This window comes from Pygocentrus nattereri, chromosome 3 (assembly GCF_015220715.1).
Source record: "Pygocentrus nattereri isolate fPygNat1 chromosome 3, fPygNat1.pri, whole genome shotgun sequence".
NCBI classification, from domain to species: domain Eukaryota; kingdom Metazoa; phylum Chordata; class Actinopteri; order Characiformes; family Serrasalmidae; genus Pygocentrus; species Pygocentrus nattereri.
In genome coordinates, this window is record NC_051213.1 from 2,048,994 (window position 1) to 2,063,212 (window position 14,219).

At 44.9% G+C, this 14,219-nt stretch overlaps 1 protein-coding gene across 7 annotated transcripts in view; it reads left to right on the plus strand.

Annotated features, from left to right (window-relative positions):
• si:ch73-103b11.2 (early endosome antigen 1) overlaps positions 1-14,219 on the plus strand; it is a 145,206-nt gene that overhangs the window by 76,131 nt on the left and 54,856 nt on the right. For all 7 annotated transcript variants that reach the window (XR_005130081.1, XM_037536962.1, XM_037536960.1 and 4 more), the window contains 2 exons: positions 8,046-8,205; positions 8,846-8,962. Coding sequence is in view for 6 of the 7 variants with exons in the window: in XM_037536962.1 (XP_037392859.1) it covers positions 8,046-8,205; positions 8,846-8,962 (277 nt within the window). In the remaining variant the exon portion in view is untranslated. The remainder of the gene's footprint in view (positions 1-8,045; positions 8,206-8,845; positions 8,963-14,219) is intronic.

Here is a 14,219-nt window from a genome sequence, read left to right on the forward strand (position 1 = left end):
GCGTTTGGTCTTTGTGATTACAGTCTGTTTGCGGTGGTGCCATTACTCCATCTCTAGTAGCAACAGTAACCTAGGAACCAAAAGAGGAGCGTCCAGTTTCACAGTGGCGGAGATAAAGCGGGTACTACGCTGCTGAACGGTCAGTTACTAATGGTAATCGGCGCGTTGCTAAACTCCGCTGAACTTTGTCGCATCACTGACTCCGCCCACTTCACGTCGTCAACGTTCGCGCCGCCTCCTGTCGCCAGAAACCGGCAGCTCCCGGATTGCCTTGTTGCCTCGCGTCGCATCACTGCTGGTGTGAGTGCAGGGTCACTGGCCTACTCGTGCTGCTGTGAGTGAACGGCTAGACTTCTCCTTCCAGTCCACACCTAGTGCTGTTTACAGTTCGAGGCTGTGCCGAGTTGAGGAATCAAAGGCGTAATCACGATGTAAAAAAGATTTTCCGGTAATTATCGCCCCAGGCCTGACGCACAGACGCACAGAGAGACACACAAACAGAGCTGATGACACGAGACACGGACACTGACGCCGTATAAACCTCACAGAACCAGCCGTGCACGGCAGTCGTGCGAACACACAGATCCTGGTTCACGCACGCTAATCGCTGTGAAGTCGGTGCTGGAGAACACTTTTCCTCCTTCAGCTGTTCCTGACGTCTGTCATCAGGCACAGCGTTCAGCAGGACAGCTTCACACCCTGAACTCCTCTGCTACATTAGCACAGTGCAGCGTGGGTAACGTAGTTTCCTGCTGCCTTCATGCCATCTGCCCCTCCAGCCTGAGCCAACATGGCACCTGCCTCCGACTCCACAGCTCGTATGAGCTCCGGCCCCTGGGCTTCAGCTCCATCTAGTGGACGCTGGGCAGCATTACTCACGCTGAAGCTCTGTTTGATTCCATTTTTCTCACATGACTGTGAAGTGAATGATCAGTGCTTTTGTTTTGGGAAGGATGATCTGGATGATTTTCCTCTTTGCTCTGTTTGTGTTCTGCTTTACTTTCTCTGTGTCTTCTTTCTGTGTATATGTCTCTCTCTCTCTCTCCCTCTCTCTCTCTCTCCCTCTCTCTCTCTCTGTCTCTCTCTCTCTCTGTCTCTCTCTCTCTCTGTCTCTCTCTCTCTCTCTCTCTGTCTCTCTCTCTCTCTCTGTCTCTCTCTCTCTCTCTCTCTGTCTCTCTCTCCCTCTCTCCCTCTCTCTTTCTCTCTTTCTCTCTCTCGCTCTCTCTCTCGCTCTCTCTCTCGTTCTCTGTCTCGCTCTCTCTCTCTGTCTCTCTCTCCCTCTCTCTTTCTCTCTCCCTCTCTCTCTCGCTCTCTCTCTCCCTCTCTCTTTCTCTCTCCCTCTCTCTCTCTCCCTCTCTCTCCCTCTCTCTTTCTCTCTCCATTTTTTTCTGTAGGGGAGAGCAGGAAACAGTGCAATGCTAAATAATGTTTAAAATATTCCAGAAAGATTTGCGTCGTGGAGACGTGAAATTTGTTTTGCGCTCCTGCTGTTTCTGAACAGCTCAGCTGAAAAGCGGAGTGAGAACAATCGTCACAACTAAGCCCAAATGTGGGGTTAACTGTAACAGGGTAAGGGGTTAGTTGTCACTCTTGCTAAAAAGTCTGGTAAGTTGCGTTCTAAAGCCTGGGCTGCAGCCGAGGAAGGGCGGGTCCTCAGGTGGACTGTCCTATGAAGACTCCTCCTTATTAGCCTATTGGACACACAAATGGAACTGGAGGTGTTCTTATGTAGTACAATAAACTACATACATACAAGTAATCCTAAATAAAATACACATACGGATGGTGTGATGTACGATTGCTTTAATTAATCAGTCATTTTACACTGTATAAAGAAACTAAGGCGAAATTATTAAGGCGAATTTTAAAACGAGATAAAATGAGGCTTTATTGTCATTCACATCACATGTGGTACATGAGGTGGTACTCACGGTCCAGTCAACTCCCAAAGTAACCGAAGTTCCCACCTTCGTTACATCTGCTGTATCCTTAGAATCACGTAGGCTGTGTTTCGCGGCTGTATATGAAGGTCCATCACTTTGGAACAGACTTCTATGACGTAGTGGCCGAGAAACGCAGCCTCGGCTTTGGAACGCAGCTACTGTAAATCTCAGTGCGGTTCTCTGTGGTTTGAGCCAGACAAGCTTACCGACCCACAGCAAATATATTATCACCGTAAATATGATTAGTAAATCGAGGCTGTTTGCAACGTTGTAGATTTATTTTTGACCACAAATCAAAAGAGCAAGTTTATCAGTTTTATATAATATAGAAATAATTTAAATATATATTGTTTACAGGACACCTGTAGCTCGTTTATGCATCTGTGCAAAAAAAATGTCCAAAAAATGAGCAGTTTTAAATATATGGGGAGACGTGGAGTCCTCGGGAACGCGAGAAGACGTGGAGTCCTCGGGAACGCGAGAAGACGTGGAGTCCTCGGGAACGTGAGAAGACGTGGAGTCCTCGGGAACGCGAGAAGACGTGGAGTCCTCGGGAACGCGAGAAGACGTGGAGTCCTCGGGAACGCGAGAAGACGCGGAGTCCTCGGGAACGCGAGAAGACGCGGAGTCCTCGGGAACGCGAGAAGACGCGGAGTCCTCGGGAACGCGAGAAGACGCGGAGTCCTCGGGAACGCGAGAAGACGTGGAGTCCTCGGGAACGCGAGAAGACGTGGAGTCCTCGGGAACGCGAGAAGACGTGGAGTCCTCGGGAACGCGAGAAGATGACCAGAAGCTCGTCGCAGGGCAACCTGTTAAACTAAATATCCATGGGAGTTTTCACTGTGTTAGTCTGTGCCCCGCTCTCCCCTGTGTGTGTGTGTGTGTGTATGTGTGTGTGTATACTTGGTGTGTATTGTTCCTTTTCCATATTTTCCCAATGCTTTCTCTCCTCCCTTGGTTTTACTTTCTGCGCTCTACTTCATCTGTTTCTTCTCTCTTTCAGGCGCTCCTCTGAAACTCCGTCCCTCCTGCCTTCTGCCACGCCCTGCCACGCCCACTGACTCCTCTGCTTGCTCTCATTCCAAATGCTGGGATCGCCGTCACACACACACACACACACACACCCTGCTGCTCATTGCTGCTGTTCCTGGGTTCCTGAGTGCTTCCCACCATCCTTCCATCTGCTGCCCTTTCTTGCCTACACACACTACACATTACTGATCTGGACCTTAATTGCAGTCTTCACTCATACTTCCATCATAGTGTCTTGGGTTTAATCCCTCAGTTCAGCCATAATGACTTGAGTTTAGTCAGTTAACTAAGCCATAATGTCAGGTTTATTCCCTCAGTTAAACTGTAAAGTATTGGGTTTATTCCCTCAGGTAAACTGTAAAGTATTTGGTTTAGTCCCTCAGTTAAACTGTAAAGTATTGGGTTTAGTCCCTCAGTTTAGCCATAACGTCTTTGGTTTAGTCCCTCAGTTTAGCCATAGTGTCTTGGGTTTAATCCCTTAGTTAAGTCATAATGTCTTGGGTTTAGTCCCTTAGTTTAGCCATAGTGTCTTGGGTTTAGTCCCTTAGTTAAGTCATAATGTCTTTGGTTTAGTCCCTTAGTTTAGCCATAGTGTCTTGGGTTTAGTCCCTTAGTTAAGTCATAATGTCTTGGGTTTAGTCCCTTAGTTAAGTCATAATGTCTTGGGTTTAGTCCCTCAGTTCAGCCATAGTTTCTTGGTTTAGTTTCTCAGTTCAGCCTTAAAATATTGCATTTAGTCTCTCTGTTTAGACTTAATTCATGTTTGAACCCTGAGTTCAGCTGCCATGTGTTTAATCCTCCAGTTCAGTCAAAGTGTATTTGGTTTAGTACATCAGTTCAACTTTAATATATTAGGTATAGTCCTCTAGGTGAAATGTATGTGTGGGGAGTAGTCCCTCGATTGAGCCATCACGTATCACTTCAGTTGAGTCCCTCATTTCAATCATAATATATTGAGTTAGTCATTCATATGTAGTATGCTGTGTTTAGACCTTCACTTCAGTCAGAATCTATTTAATTTACTGGGTTTAGTCCCTCAGTTTAACCATAATGTACTGGGTTTACTCCCTCAGTTTAACCATAATGTACTGGGTTTAGTTCCTCAGTTTAACCGTAATGTACTGGGTTTAGTCCCTCAGTTTAACCGTAATGTACTGGGTTTACTCCCTCAGTTTAACCATAATGTTCTGGGTTAGTCCCTCAGTTTAACCATAATGTACTGGGTTTAGTTCCTCAGTTTAACCGTAATGTACTGGGTTTAGTTCCTCAGTTTAACCGTAATGTACTGGGTTTACTCCCTCAGTTTAACCATAATGTACTGGGTTTAGTCCCTCAGTTTAACCATAATGTACTGGGTTTACTCCCTCAGTTTAACCATAATGTACTGGGTTTAGTCCCTCAGTTTAACCATAATGTACTGGGTTTACTCCCTCAGTTTAACCGTAATGTACTGGGTTTAGTTCCTCAGTTTAACCGTAATGTACTGGGTTTAGTTCCTCAGTTTAACCGTAATGTACTGGGTTTAGTTCCTCAGTTTAACCGTAATGTACTGGGTTTAGTTCCTCAGTTTAACCGTAATGTACTGGGTTTAGTTCCTCAGTTTAACCGTAATGTACTGGGTTTACTCCCTCAGTTTAACCGTAATGTACTGGGTTTACTCCCTCAGTTTAATCGTAATGTACTGGGTTTACTCCCTCAGTTTAACTGTAATGTACTGGGTTTACTCCCTCAGTTTAACCGTAATGTACTGGGTTTAGTTCCTCAGTTTAACCGTAATGTACTGGGTTTAGTTCCTCAGTTTAACCATAATGTACTGGGTTTAGTTCCTCAGTTTAACCGTAATGTACTGGGTTTACTCCCTCAGTTTAACCATAATGTTCTGGGTTTACTCCCTCAGTTTAACCATAATGTACTGGGTTTACTCCCTCAGTTTAACCGTAATGTACTGGGTTTAGTTCCTCAGTTTAACCGTAATGTACTGGGTTTACTCCCTCAGTTTAACCGTAATGTACTGGGTTTAGTTCCTCAGTTTAACCGTAATGTACTGGGTTTACTCCCTCAGTTTAACCATAATGTACTGGGTTTAGTTCCTCAGTTTAATCGTAATGTACTGGGTTTAGTTCCTCAGTTTAACCATGATGGACTGGGTTTACTCCCTCAGTTTAATCGTAATGTACTGGGTTTAGTTCCTCAGTTTAACCATAATGTACTGGGTTTACTCCCTCAGTTTAATCGTAATGTACTGGGTTTAGTTCCTCAGTTTAACCATGATGGACTGGGTTTACTCCCTCAGTTTAATCGTAATGTACTGGGGTTAGTTCCTCAGTTTAACCATAATGGACTGGGGTTAGTTCCTCAGTTTAACCATAATGTTCTGGGTTTACTCCCTCAGTTTAACCGTAATGTACTGGGTTTACTCCCTCAGTTTAACTGTAATGTACTGGGTTTAGTCCCTCAGTTTAACCATAATGTACTGGGTTTAGTTCCTCAGTTTAACCATAATGTACTGGGTTTACTCCCTCAGTTTAACCATAATGTACTGGGTTTAGTTCCTCAGTTTAACCGTAATGTACTGGGTTTACTCCCTCAGTTTAACCGTAATGTACTGGGTTTAGTTCCTCAGTTTAACCGTAATGTACTGGGTTTACTCCCTCAGTTTAACCATAATGTACTGGGTTTACTCCCTCAGTTTAACCGTAATGTACTGGGTTTAGTTCCTCAGTTTAACCGTAATGTACTGGGTTTACTCCGTCAGTTTAACCGTAATGTACTGGGTTTAGTTCCTCAGTTTAACCGTAATGTACTGGGGTTAGTTCCTCAGTTTAACCATAATGGACTGGGGTTAGTTCCTCAGTTTAACCGTAATGGACTGGGTTTACTCCCTCAGTTTAACCATAATGTTCTGGGTTTAGTCCCTCAGTTTAACTGTAATGTACTGGGTTTACTCCCTCAGTTTAATCGTAATGTACTGGGTTTAGTTCCTCAGTTTAACCATGATGGACTGGGTTTACTCCCTCAGTTTAATCGTAATGTACTGGGGTTAGTTCCTCAGTTTAACCATAATGGACTGGGGTTAGTTCCTCAGTTTAACCATAATGTTCTGGGTTTACTCCCTCAGTTTAACCGTAATGTACTGGGTTTACTCCCTCAGTTTAACCGTAATGTACTGGGTTTACTCCCTCAGTTTAACCATAATGTACTGGGTTTAGTTCCTCAGTTTAACCATAATGTACTGGGTTTAGTTCCTCAGTTTAACCATAATGTACTGGGTTTACTCCCTCAGTTTAACCGTAATGTACTGGGTTTAGTTCCTCAGTTTAACCGTAATGTACTGGGTTTACTCCCTCAGTTTAACCATAATGTACTGGGTTTACTCCCTCAGTTTAACCGTAATGTACTGGGTTTAGTTCCTCAGTTTAACCGTAATGTACTGGGTTTAGTTCCTCAGTTTAACCATAATGTACTGGGTTTAGTTCCTCAGTTTAACCGTAATGTACTGGGTTTACTCCCTCAGTTTAACCATAATGTACTGGGTTTACTCCCTCAGTTTAACCGTAATGTACTGGGTTTACTCCCTCAGTTTAACCGTAATGTACTGGGGTTAGTTCCTCAGTTTAACCGTAATGTACTGGGTTTACTCCCTCAGTTTAACCGTAATGTACTGGGTTTAGTTCCTCAGTTTAACCGTAATGTACTGGGTTTACTCCCTCAGTTTAACCATAATGTACTGGGGTTAGTTCCTCAGTTTAACCGTAATGTACTGGGTTTACTCCCTCAGTTTAACCGTAATGTACTGGGTTTAGTTCCTCAGTTTAACCGTAATGTACTGGGTTTACTCCCTCAGTTTAACCGTAATGTACTGGGTTTAGTTCCTCAGTTTAACCATAATGTACTGGGTTTAGTTCCTCAGTTTAACCGTAATGTTCTGGGTTTAGTCCCTCAGTTTAACCGTAATGTTCTGGGTTTACTCCCTCAGTTTAACCGTAATGTACTGGGTTTAGTCCCTCAGTTTAACCGTAATGTACTGGGTTTACTCCCTCAGTTTAACCATAATGTACTGGGTTTAGTTCCTCAGTTTAACCGTAATGTACTGGGTTTAGTTCCTCAGTTTAACCGTAATGTACTGGGTTTAGTTCCTCAGTTTAACCGTAATGTACTGGGTTTAGTTCCTCAGTTTAACCGTAATGTACTGGGTTTAGTTCCTCAGTTTAACCGTAATGTACTGGGTTTACTCCCTCAGTTTAACCGTAATGTACTGGGTTTACTCCCTCAGTTTAACCGTAATGTACTGGGTTTAGTCCCTCAGTTTAACCATAATGTACTGGGTTTAGTCCCTCAGTTTAACCATAATGTACTGGGTTTAGTTCCTCAGTTTAACCGTAATGTACTGGGTTTAGTTCCTCAGTTTAACCGTAATGTACTGGGTTTAGTCCCTCAGTTTAACCATAATGTACTGGGTTTACTCCCTCAGTTTAACCATAATGTACTGGGTTTAGTCCCTCAGTTTAACCATAATGTACTGGGTTTACTCCCTCAGTTTAACCATAATGTACTGGGTTTACTCCCTCAGTTTAACCATAATGTACTGGGTTTAGTCCCTCAGTTTAACCATAATGTACTGGGTTTAGTTCCTCAGTTTAACCATGATGTATTAGGTTCAGCCCCTGAGTTCAGCTATAATGTACTTAATTCAAATTCTCTGATACTGATTTAAAAATTTTATTGATTACCTGTTTCACCCGTTTGTTTCTGGTTTTTGCCAAGTTAAGTCTCTAAATCATTAAACCTGATCTGCTCCTGACACCATTCATTATAATGTAATGATAAATTAAAACAAGTTTCCTATAATGATTATTCTTCTGTCTTTTTTATTAATTCGACGTTTTGTTTTTTATCAGTTGATTAATAAATGTTTCTTGATGGTCAGAAAACGAGCTGTAAGCTGTAAACTCAGTTTGGTGATGTGTGTAGTGTGGGTCTGTTTACTGGACAGTTCTGTAATGTGACTGAGCTGTGTGTGTGTATATATGTGTGTGTGTGTGTGTGTGTGTGTGTGTGTGTGTATTGTAGGCGTTCTCAGGTGATTGAGCGGTTCGAGACACAGCAGTCAGCAGATGGCCTGGAGCACATGGACACGACCTGCTCCTCAGCTGAGCAGTCCTCTTCCTCACCTAAAGCCACCAGTGAGAGGACAGGACGCAGCGAGAGGCGTCTGCCTGCCCAGAAACAGGTGCACTTTCTCATAAGCAAACAGAAAGCTTACATCTGATCCTCCCCTAATCTGTTTAATGGGCAGCGCACCACGGTAAATGACCAGGGATTGTTAGTTTATTCAGTTTTTTACATTGTCCAGTTGCTTTTTTCTTCACTTTCTCATTTCTCCATGGACCTTCAATCTGTCGGCTTTCCTTCTAAATGGGAAATTAAACAAATGGCTCGTCCAGTCGCTGTTAAAGTGGACAGTGTAAACAAGCGTGCTTACTGGGGTTACACTACAAGACTTTTACCCCAGTTTTAGCCCCGATTCTCAGTCTGAGTCTGAGCTGGTCGGCACTAGTCTGCAGATTTCTGTAGTGGACAGCTGGAGGGAGAGTCGAGGCATGTGCAAGGGGTCACTCGCTGGTGATATTTTATATTCAGTGATTTGCACATTGTGGCTCACAAACATTTCTGTGATGAAAATTTCCTCAACATTTTCTAACAAATTTAAAAAAAATATTTTTAGTTTTTCCTGTGTGACTTTGTACTTTCTAGTGGTAATTCAGTGGACACTGGAGTGGAAGAGGTTGAGAGCCCCTGTTATAGGTAACATTATGTCATCAAATCTTGTGTGTCTTCCCCTGACCATGCGTTTGTGTTCTGCTGGGCAGGATCTGTCTTTGGACGCCAGTACGGCCCGTTCAGTGCCAGACGTCTCTGGGACGACACTGGCCAGCTACCGGAGGGCCAAGAGTCTGGACCGCAGAGTGACAGAGTCATCCATGACGGTCAGCAAGCTGAACTGTTTTAACTGCTTTTACCGTCCCCATAACTCTGTCCTCTAATTGACCTCAAAGGGTTCTCTGATACTGATTTTAAGATTTTATTGATTACCTGTTTCACCCGTTTCTGGTTTTTGCCCATTTAAAATCTCTAAATCATTAAACCTGATCTGCTCCTGACACCATTCATTATAATTCAATGATAAATTAAAACAAGCTTCCTGTAATGATTATTCCTCTAATTATAACTGGCCTCAAAGGGCTCTTTAGTGAGATGGATGTCGAAGAACCACTTCTGGTTCTCTAGATAATGTTTGAGTGGATGGTTCTGTAAAGAATCATTTTTTTAGACGAGCTGTGCGATTCTGGAGAACCATGTTAAAGTTTAAAGAACCTCCTAATTAATGTGAAATTTCTATACCAGTTTAGATCTCTGTACCAATTTGAATCCAGAACATAAACCGAATGTTACTAGAATTAATTATGAAGCCAATTACATAATTAATAAAGTATAAAGAAAATCAAAAGTATAGCAAAACAACAGCAATAACTGTAGATTCATGTACAGCCAGATGGGATGTTACAGCTGGTGGAGTATCTGGTGTTACTGCGGTAATTTAACACACTGCCCTGCAGCTGTTCTCTGTGTGGTTTGGCAGTTCTTGGTGTGGTTTGGCAGTTCTTGGTGTGGTTTGGCTGTTCTTGGTGTGGTTTAGCTGTTCTTGGTGTGATTTGGTAGTTCTTGGTGTGGTTTGGCTGTTCTTGGTGTGGTTTGGTAGTTCTTGGTGTGGTTTGGTAGTTCTTGGTGTGGTTTGGCTGTTCTTGGTGTGGTTTGGCTGTTCTTGGTGTGGTTTGGTAGTTCTTGGTGTGGTTTGGCTGTTCTTGGTGTGGTTTGGCTGTTCTTGGTGTGGTTTGGCTGTTCTTGGTGTGGTTTGGTAGTTCCTGGTGGGGTTTGGCAGTTCTTGGTGTGGTTTGGCAGTCCTTGGTGTGGTTTGGCAGTCCTTGGTGTGGTTTGGCAGTTCTTGGTGTGGTTTGGCTGTTCTTGGTGTGGTTTGGCAGTCCTTGGTGTGGTTTGGCAGTCCTTGGTGTGGTTTGGCTGTTCTTGGTGTGGTTTGGTAGTTCCTGGTGGGGTTTGGCAGTTCTTGGTGTGGTTTGGCAGTCCTTGGTGTGGTTTGGTAGTTCTTGGTGTGGTTTGGCTGTTCTTGGTGTGGTTTGGCTGTTCTTGGTGTGGTTTGGTAGTTCTTGGTGTGGTTTGGCAGTTCTTGGTGTGGTTTGGCAGTTCTTTGTGTGGTTTGGCAGTCCTTGGTGTGGTTTGGCTGTTCTTGGTGTGGTTTGGTAGTTCCTGGTGGGGTTTGGCAGTTCTTGGTGTGGTTTGGCAGTCCTTGGTGTGGTTTGGTAGTTCCTGGTGTGGTTTGGCAGTTCTTGGTGTGGTTTGGCAGTTCTTGGTGTGGTTTGGCAGTCCTTGGTGTGGTTTGGTAGTTCCTGGTGTGGTTTGGCTGTTCTTGGTGTGGTTTGGTAGTTCTTGGTGTGGTTTGGTAGTTCTTGGTGTGGTTTGGCAGTTCTTGGTGTGGTTTGGCAGTTCCTGGTGTGGTTTGGCAGTCCTTGGTGTGGTTTGGTAGTTCCTGGTGTGGTTTGGCAGTTCTTGGTGTGGTTTGGCAGTTCTTGGTGTGGTTTGGTAGTTCCTGGTGTGGTTTGGCAGTTCTTGGTGTGGTTTGGTAGTTCCTGGTGTGGTTTGGCAGTTCTTGGTGTGGTTTGGTAGTTCCTGGTGTGGTTTGGCAGTTCTTGGTGTGGTTTGGCAGTTCTTGGTGTGGTTTGGTAGTTCCTGGTGTGGTTTGGCAGTTCTTGGTGTGGTTTGGCTGTTCTTGGTGTGGTTTGGCAGTTCTTGGTGTGGTTTGGCAGTCCTTGGTGTGGTTTGGCTGTTCTTGGTGTGGTTTGGCAGTCCTTGGTGTGGTTTGGCTGTTCTTGGTGTGGTTTGGCTGTTCTTGGTGTGGTTTGGCAGTCCTTGGTGTGGTTTGGCTGTTCTTGGTGTGGTTTGGTAATTTGTTGTGTAGTATTTTAGTTTTTTGCATGAATTAGTAGTTCTTGGTATAGGTTGGAATGGTTTTGGCTGTTCTTGGTGTGGTTTCGTTGGTTGTTGGTGTGGTGTGGTTGTCCTTTGTGTGATTTGGCTGTTCTTGGTATGATCTAGTACTTTCTGTCATGGTTTCATACTTTTATAGGGTTTGGTAGTTTTTAGTATGATTGAAATGTGTTTGGCATGGTTTGCTTGTTCTTCGTATGATTTAATACTTCTTGATATGGTTCTGATACTTCTTGATATGGTTCTGATAGTTCTTGGTATGGTTTTGATAGATCTTGGTGTAGTTTGCTAGACCTTTGTATGGTTTGGCAGTCCTTGGTGTGGTTTGGCAGTTCTTGGTGTGGTTTGGCAGTTCTTGGTGTGGTTTGGTAGTTCCTGGTGTGGTTTGGCAGTTCTTGGTGTGGTTTGGTAGTTCCTGGTGTGGTTTGGCAGTTCTTGGTGTGGTTTGGCAGTTCTTGGTGTGGTTTGGTAGTTCCTGGTGTGGTTTGGCAGTTCTTGGTGTGGTTTGGCTGTTCTTGGTGTGGTTTGGCAGTTCTTGGTGTGGTTTGGCTGTTCTTGGTGTGGTTTGGCTGTTCTTGGTGTGGTTTGGCAGTTCTTGGTGTGGTTTGGCAGTTCTTGGTGTGGTTTGGCTGTTCTTGGTGTGGTTTGGCAGTTCTTGGTGTGGTTTGGCAGTCCTTGGTGTGGTTTGGCTGTTCCTGGTGTGGTTTGGCAGTCCTTGGTGTGGTTTGGCAGTTCTTGGTGTGGTTTGGCTGTTCTTGGTGTGGTTTGGCAGTTCTTGGTGTGGTTTGGCTGTTCTTGGTGTGGTTTGGCTGTTCTTGGTGTGGTTTGGTAGTTCCTGGTGGGGTTTGGCAGTTCTTGGTGTGGTTTGGCAGTCCTTGGTGTGGTTTGGCAGTCCTTGGTGTGGTTTGGCAGTTCTTGGTGTGGTTTGGCTGTTCTTGGTGTGGTTTGGCAGTCCTTGGTGTGGTTTGGCAGTCCTTGGTGTGGTTTGGCTGTTCTTGGTGTGGTTTGGTAGTTCCTGGTGGGGTTTGGCAGTTCTTGGTGTGGTTTGGCAGTCCTTGGTGTGGTTTGGTAGTTCTTGGTGTGGTTTGGCTGTTCTTGGTGTGGTTTGGCTGTTCTTGGTGTGGTTTGGTAGTTCTTGGTGTGGTTTGGCAGTTCTTGGTGTGGTTTGGCAGTTCTTTGTGTGGTTTGGCAGTCCTTGGTGTGGTTTGGCTGTTCTTGGTGTGGTTTGGTAGTTCCTGGTGGGGTTTGGCAGTTCTTGGTGTGGTTTGGCAGTCCTTGGTGTGGTTTGGTAGTTCCTGGTGTGGTTTGGCAGTTCTTGGTGTGGTTTGGCAGTTCTTGGTGTGGTTTGGCAGTCCTTGGTGTGGTTTGGTAGTTCCTGGTGTGGTTTGGCTGTTCTTGGTGTGGTTTGGTAGTTCTTGGTGTGGTTTGGTAGTTCTTGGTGTGGTTTGGCAGTTCTTGGTGTGGTTTGGCAGTTCCTGGTGTGGTTTGGCAGTCCTTGGTGTGGTTTGGTAGTTCCTGGTGTGGTTTGGCAGTTCTTGGTGTGGTTTGGCAGTTCTTGGTGTGGTTTGGTAGTTCCTGGTGTGGTTTGGCAGTTCTTGGTGTGGTTTGGTAGTTCCTGGTGTGGTTTGGCAGTTCTTGGTGTGGTTTGGTAGTTCCTGGTGTGGTTTGGCAGTTCTTGGTGTGGTTTGGCAGTTCTTGGTGTGGTTTGGTAGTTCCTGGTGTGGTTTGGCAGTTCTTGGTGTGGTTTGGCTGTTCTTGGTGTGGTTTGGCAGTTCTTGGTGTGGTTTGGCAGTCCTTGGTGTGGTTTGGCTGTTCTTGGTGTGGTTTGGCAGTCCTTGGTGTGCTTTGGCTGTTCTTGGTGTGGTTTGGCTGTTCTTGGTGTGGTTTGGCAGTCCTTGGTGTGGTTTGGCTGTTCTTGGTGTGGTTTGGCAGTCCTTGGTGTGATTTGGCTGTTCTTGGTGTGGTTTGGCAGTCCTTGGTGTGGTTTGGCTGTTCTTGGTGTGGTTTGGCTGTTCTTGGTGTGGTTTGGCAGTTCTTGGTGTGGTTTGGTAATTTGTTGTGTAGTATTTTAGTTTTTTGCATGAATTAGTAGTTCTTGGTATAGGTTGGAATGGTTTTGGCTGTTCTTGGTGTGGTTTCGTTGGTTGTTGGTGTGGTGTGGTTGTCCTTTGTGTGATTTGGCTGTTCTTGGTATGATCTAGTACTTTCTGTCATGGTTTCATACTTTTATAGGGTTTGGTAGTTTTTAGTATGATTGAAATGTGTTTGGCATGGTTTGCTTGTTCTTCGTATGATTTAATACTTCTTGATATGGTTCTGATACTTCTTGATATGGTTCTGATAGTTCTTGGTATGGTTTTGATAGATCTTGGTGTAGTTTGCTAGACCTTTGTATGGTTTGGCAGTCCTTGGTGTGGTTTGGCAGTTCTTGGTGTGGTTTGGCAGTTCTTGGTGTGGTTTGGTAGTTCCTGGTGTGGTTTGGCAGTTCTTGCTGTGGTTTGGTAGTTCCTGGTGTGGTTTGGCAGTTCTTGGTGTGGTTTGGCAGTTCTTGGTGTGGTTTGGTAGTTCCTGGTGTGGTTTGGCAGTTCTTGGTGTGGTTTGGCTGTTCTTGGTGTGGTTTGGCAGTTCTTGGTGTGGTTTGGCTGTTCTTGGTGTGGTTTGGCTGTTCTTGGTGTGGTTTGGCAGTTCTTGGTGTGGTTTGGCTGTTCTTGGTGTGGTTTGGCAGTTCTTGGTGTGGTTTGGCAGTCCTTGGTGTGGTTTGGCTGTTCCTGGTGTGGTTTGGCAGTCCTTGGTGTGGTTTGGCAGTTCTTGGTGTGGTTTGGTAGTTCCTGGTGTGGTTTGGCTGTTCTTGGTGTGGTTTGGCAGTCCTTGGTGTGCTTTGGCTGTTCTTGGTGTGGTTTGGCAGTTCTTGGTGTGGTTTGGCAGTCCTTGGTGTGATTTGGCTGTTCTTGGTGTGGTTTGGCAGTCCTTGGTGTGGTTTGGCTGTTCTTGGTGTGGTTTGGCAGTCCTTGGTGTGATTTGGCTGTTCTTGGTGTGGTTTGGCAGTCCTTGGTGTGGTTTGGCTGTTCTTGGTGTGGTTTGGCTGTTCTTGGTGTGGTTTGGCAGTTCTTGGTGTGGTTTGGCAGTCCTTGGTGTGGTTTGGCTGTTCTTGGTGTGGTTTGGCAGTCCTTGGTGTGCTTTGGC